We start from the raw sequence: 6,000 nt of genomic DNA on the forward strand, positions 1-6,000 counted from the left end.
CGGTCGCGCGGTTCCAGACTAGCGCCTAGAACCGCTCGGCCACCCCGGCCGGCAACAGCTGTTCGCCTGAATGACTGCGTATCTGTAAACTACCATCGACCTGGTTTTACCCATTGTCTGATTTCACTACAATCATAATTGACGATGCTGTTGGATTAACATGGGAATACGTAGGGGTTTTTTGCTCCGAAACACTTGTTCAATAATGTGCGCTCAACAGTGTACTCCGAAACACTTGTGTCTCCGCCAGCGTCGTAGTCTGTCGCCAGATCTGCCACAGATCGCGCTAAAATGAACGGGCAATCCTTCGATCCATATTTATTGTGATGAGGTATGGACGTTCAACTTCTTGTCGTCCATTCATAGATTCTTCATCTTCATCCATATTCCATAGATGCTCAAGACATAGCACACGAACAGCCAACCACCGTCGAAGTTTCCGAGATGCTCGTCCCAGGTGCAGTACCACAGCAATTTAATCTCAGTGAAATTCACTTACGCCAGTGTATTTCCCCATTTGTGCGACTTATTGTCGCCAGAATCATTCCCGATTCCTCTACTCCACTCAGATGCTTCCCTTACCACGTCACGTGTTCTCAAAGTCATGAGGTAGCGTTCAGTGTCGGAGTGGCTGCTGGCCATAGTGTTGTAGCTCATCAGTGTATGTCCGTATCTACACAGGTACAGGATGAAAATATATGCACTGTGCCAGATATCTCACTACCGGAGCTAATTCTTTGAATTCTATGTATCGTGCTGTGCCGTCTACGGTTTCGTCTTATATTGCACCATGTCGGGAACTACGGTTAACCGACAGCATGCCTGGGGTCGTCAGAATCTACTGTCAGGACGGACACCGTAGACTTCCATCCATGAAAAATTTTCGATGCTATAGCAAAACAAAAATAAGATTGAAAATAGCGAGACCTGAGGAGCCGTTGAACAAAGAGAAGAAATTGTTTAGTGGGTCATTGAATAATAACCTAGCGGAGATATCGGCCAAATGATTTACAGGATGATCAGAAACAATCTGGAAAACTTGTAAGCGTATTGCAGGGTAGGTCTTGCTGAAAAACTATCCTTAGGAATAAACTTTCGATACGTTATGCCGTTTCCGAGTTAATTAGCATCGAAATTAGCCAATTATGGCGTTGAGCACATAAATTCAAGTGGCCCACCAGATATGGTGTCGCCAAACGTGGTGTCGCCAAACGTGGTTTTCCTTTGGTTTCTTAAAACCGAACAAAAGAGCTATTCAAAAATTGGATGCAACCCTAGTCAAAAGCTGAGCAGTCTCGTGCGCTATCATCTAAGCTGTAAGAACAACTAACATGAATTTATCTGGCGGGCAGCTTGAATTCGTGCACAGAGGCTTGATTGGCTAACTTCAATGCCAGTTAACTCGAAAACGGTGAAACGTACCGAATTTTTTTCTTAACAATTATTTATGACCACAATCTACCCTGAGATACCCTTACAAGCTCTTCAGACTGTTTCGAACCACCCTGTGTGCTGAAAATAGTTTTTTGTGCGTTGCAGAGTATTGGACGTTGAGAAAGATGAGTAAGAAGGCTAGACCTACTGGAAGTGCGAGTATACTACAAACTAGAAGACTCGTGTTGGAAAGAGAGGTTAAGGGACCAGGTGGTGTTGGTAAGAGTTCAGAACTAGAACCTCTTACAAACCACAAAGAAAACAAAAGAAAATTGGCTGTGCTATACCCTGAGAATACTGCGATTACTGCAGTAAGAAATTGAAGGGATAGTAAAGAGAGAAAGGGTGAGAAGAACGGGATACCAATTAACGTACCGTGTATTGTAGGAAAGCGAGATCTACGCATAACTGAATGGAAATGCTCAAGAAGGGAGAGGACCTGCCTCATGGCAGAACAACTACTGACGATGATTATATCAACAGTGATAGCATACTAGGTGATTTAGAGTACAATAAATACACAGGAGAAGCAAAATAAAATGAATTTCTCGACATGAGTGTATTTAGAAGCCTGCTGCCACGATTGTAATTCTGATCTTCGCAATACAAAGAAAACAGTGCTTACTATACTGTTCAAACAAAAACATAAATGATGACGTTAATATTGACAGAGCCCCGCAGTAGCTGAAGCTCCTTATGAATTTTCTTGCTGCATAGAGAAATCAGCAATTCTCGCAAAGCCTCATAAACCGCTTTGTCCTGCATATTCTTAAGGTATTTGCTATCTAAATATAGCCCGAGTCTCACGAAGGTAACTAAAGAATCATAAAAATGGCGATAGCTAACTAAAAATACTACCAATGACAATAATGCTATTAGATATCTCTGCAACTAAGACTCCATTCTAGATTAACCTGAAATTTTGGACAACATTGTATTTCGTCTCAAATGCCTGTTAGAACTAAAAATGACAGTAATAGTTTAGTCTGGACTGACATGTCTTCACGAGAGCTCCGAGTTTCAAAACCCTACCGGACAGGTACAATTGCCGTTTCCACTGGTTAGACACTTTATGTTAAGTGCTGAAGTAATGACAATCAACAACTGTGTTTCTAATGTGATTACACGATTGCTACGAACAGTAAGTTGATAGCTATTTAGAACATCAAGTTTACACTGGAAAGCTGTGAGTTTGTGAGGCCCATCAATGGCTGATAAGTCGAGTTTCAGTATCGTCAGTTCTTTATCGAGACATACGTGAAACTCATACGAATATATACGCTCATGCATGCGCAAATGCAAATGTAAAATATACTGCTGGGATGCGAAGGAATTACGTTCGCTGCGTTAGATAATCATCATAGCTATTATATCTCCTCTCTCGATTAACAATGTACAAGCGAGCAACAAGAGCTGCTTCAGTTCATGTAAGCGGATCCAGGGTGCAAGCGAATGATCTAATTTTGTTACTTAAGCGCTGATGACGCTGAGGTAACTTCTTGACCTCCAATACAGACCGGGAGCTGTAAACTAGTGCGCCTGTAAGTGATGCAACCCGCGAAGCAATTGTCCGCCTGCTGCGCTGTCTGGAGCGACCCGCACGCCGCAGGCGTGTTTAGATGAAAATAGGAAAGAGAAGAGCGTTGCATCTATGACCCAGCACGCCGGGACTGGGCAGACAGGTACATGAGTACTTCCTTGCAGTCGACCAGTAGCGTAGGCTCTAGCGACTCTCGCAGAAAGCGCTACTGGTGTGACGTGTTCGCTTAGTCAGAGCCAGTTTTCCTCATCTACATAACTGACAACGTAATGTTGATTATTAATAGTTACACAATTGTTCAGTTAGCTACATTCAATGAGAGGTATTCTCGAAAGTCCTTACCAGAACTCAATGGATATGTTACAACGAACGCAATAAATGCAAAAAAATGCACAACATCGTCTTACTTTGTGTCTCAGTAACAGCACAGTATGAAATTATTTAAACCATTTTTAGTTTCTGGTGTTAATGCTAATTTTTGTGATGTGTTTATTTTCCCGGTATGTAAACCTTCACTGAGTACTTCGCAAAATTAGTCTGTTTTCCGCTTTTCTACTCGATATTTTGCAGAAAGACGACCTTATTTTCACGAAACGCTATTGTGGAACAGAGGAGCAATGTTAGAATTTTGACTGTTGGGTAATTGGCTAAGAAGCATATAAACAAGGTACGACAGATCAGGGCACTTCTCCAGGCATACAGACAATAATCTTTCTCTTTATGTATTTGGGAATGCAGTAGATAAAGAAGTATTATCTAAAAAAATGGTTCAAATGGCTCTGAGCACTATGGGACTTAACTGCTATGGTCATCAGTCCCCTAGAACTCAGAACTACGTAAACCTAACTAACCTAAGTACATCACACACATCCATGCCGGACGCAGGATTCGAACCTGCTATCGTACGGGTCTCGCGGTTCCAGACTGTAGCGCCTAGAACCGCCCGGCCACACCGGCCGGCGAAGTGTTATATCTGCAGTATATTATTCATAGTGAATACGTAGCTGTTGTTAGAAATCTGAATAAATAAAAGCTACAGCTGAAGGGCATTATCAGGTGTTCCGGAGTTATTGTTGTGAATACTCTGTGTCCCGTCGCTGGAGGTACTATTTCCTTAAATAAGATCGTTAAAAGACCTATGTTAACCAAAATGCAGCGTACTACCTGATGAGAAATTGTCATGCAAATAAACTGAAATTCACGGCTAGTGAGATGCCAAACAGTTCACTGCCACGCAGTGCACTATCTTCTCACGTTAGAGTATCACCTTTTGACATTATTTCAAGACAATGCGGATAAGCATTACAAATAAAAGACTAATTGCTGTCTTGCATTTGAACTATTTCGCGCTCTGTAAATTAGGAAACAAATACCAGCAGCGTTTAGTGGCACAGAATTTATCTGCACGAGCTGAAAAGAATAGCAAGCTCTTAATGTGAATTGCAAATGAAAATTGTCTTTTGGGCCTCTCTCATTCCTGACAGCTTCAGACAACTGTTTATAAGGAAACATTCAGGAATATGTTTATACGATTTATTTAGTCTTCAGAATGGGTAATAACGTCACCTTTTACGAATACCCGATTCTTGTAGAAACACTTTATATTTGGCTTTGTGAGACGAGAAATTAATTTTGTATCATTCTGGCAATTAACTGATATTTGATGTGTCAACCAGCAACGAATATCTGTGTTGAAGACACATCAACAATAAGACACAGTACACTGTCACTGGTCACAGACTACAAAAATTTAGTCGGAAGCATATTATATCAAGGAAATCTCATTGGTAAACAAAAATAGAAGGAAATAGATGTTAACATAAAATAGAGGATATTTCTGGAAACCAGTAAAGTAGCCCTTTAGATATTATACGAATATGTATACATTTGCTCGTTTCATATGCATTTGTACTTGTTAGAGTATTGTGTTACGGGTACATGCACTGTCAGCACTAAATTTGGAAAAGACTAACGGTGGCGACAAAACAGCTTGTCGAAATATGGAAACATTTAGATGTCGCCACACGAGAACGTATCGATCTCACCAAATGCTGAAAATATAAACTCCATTGAAATTGTGCTTGTTATAGTATTACTCGATAAGGGTAAAAAGTTCACTGTACAAGAAAGAAACTAAATTCCGAACATTTACTTATGTGTTTGAGAGCATTATAACTCCATTTTAAAAACAAAAAAAATTAATTTCATTCTTTTAACTTCGTAGGAGTAGTGTTATAACGTCAGGCAATCAAAAGTGAACATACACCCTCTACGAGCCGATTGGATGACTTGGAATTACATTTGTACAACCTCAAAGGAACGAAACAAATTGTTAATCAAAATTAATTTTTAATGCTGTGAGATTTGTATGACAAGAAACCAAATTGTTTACCTAAAAATTATTTCCGTTACACGACAAAGAAAAGAACTACAAGACCATCACATTCCAGCATAGTGTGAAAAAACCTGAAGCTGTACCACTGTGTTACAAGTACGTTCACGTTAATTACTCAGATCTACTTGCAAGCATTACACTGCTAAATAAGTAACTAAGGCGCAACAATTGGGAGCGCTTACGTCTGAAGACGGAGCGAATGCGGCGGCAGAGTACGGTGATGCCATTCGCCAACACGTCGATCGCCTTCTGCAGGAGTCGCAGCAGCGGACACTCGGCGCTTTGTTGCGCGAAGCAGCTGGCCATCTCTGGAGTGGGTTGGCTCGGCTCTCTTCCACGAGCTCAGCTGACAGTAGACTGCGCCGAGACCCGCTCGGCGACCACTACTTAGGCGCTCCGCGGCGCCCCACCACCGCCTCCCTCTGGCCACGTCACAGGATGCGCGCGCACCGTAAACAAACAAAGCGGGCGCAGTGCAGGTCAGCATCGCGTTCCGCCACGCCGTGGACCGCCTCCACAATATTTACCCGGCGCACTATTGGCCGTGGCGATGGTTGCAGGGACGCGCCGATAGTGCTGCTACGTCACACCTCACACAAAGAACGTCCTCCCTCATGTCTTCCTCTTACGC

General features: G+C 42.1%; 1 protein-coding gene across 2 annotated transcripts in view; it reads right to left on the reverse strand.

The window, feature by feature from the left end:
* LOC126320451 (uncharacterized) overlaps positions 1-5,750 on the reverse strand; it is a 30,408-nt gene extending 24,658 nt beyond the window's left edge. The window contains exon 1 of one of the 2 annotated variants that reach the window (XM_049993956.1): positions 5,552-5,750. In XM_049993956.1, the coding sequence (XP_049849913.1) occupies positions 5,552-5,675 (124 nt within the window). In that variant the 5' untranslated portion in view covers positions 5,676-5,750. The remainder of the gene's footprint in view (positions 1-5,551) is intronic. The other variant, XM_049993948.1, reaches the window with a different exon arrangement.
* Positions 5,751-6,000: the final 250 nt, after the last annotated feature.

Source organism: Schistocerca gregaria, chromosome 2, assembly GCF_023897955.1.
Source record: "Schistocerca gregaria isolate iqSchGreg1 chromosome 2, iqSchGreg1.2, whole genome shotgun sequence".
Lineage (NCBI taxonomy): Eukaryota > Metazoa > Arthropoda > Insecta > Orthoptera > Acrididae > Schistocerca > Schistocerca gregaria.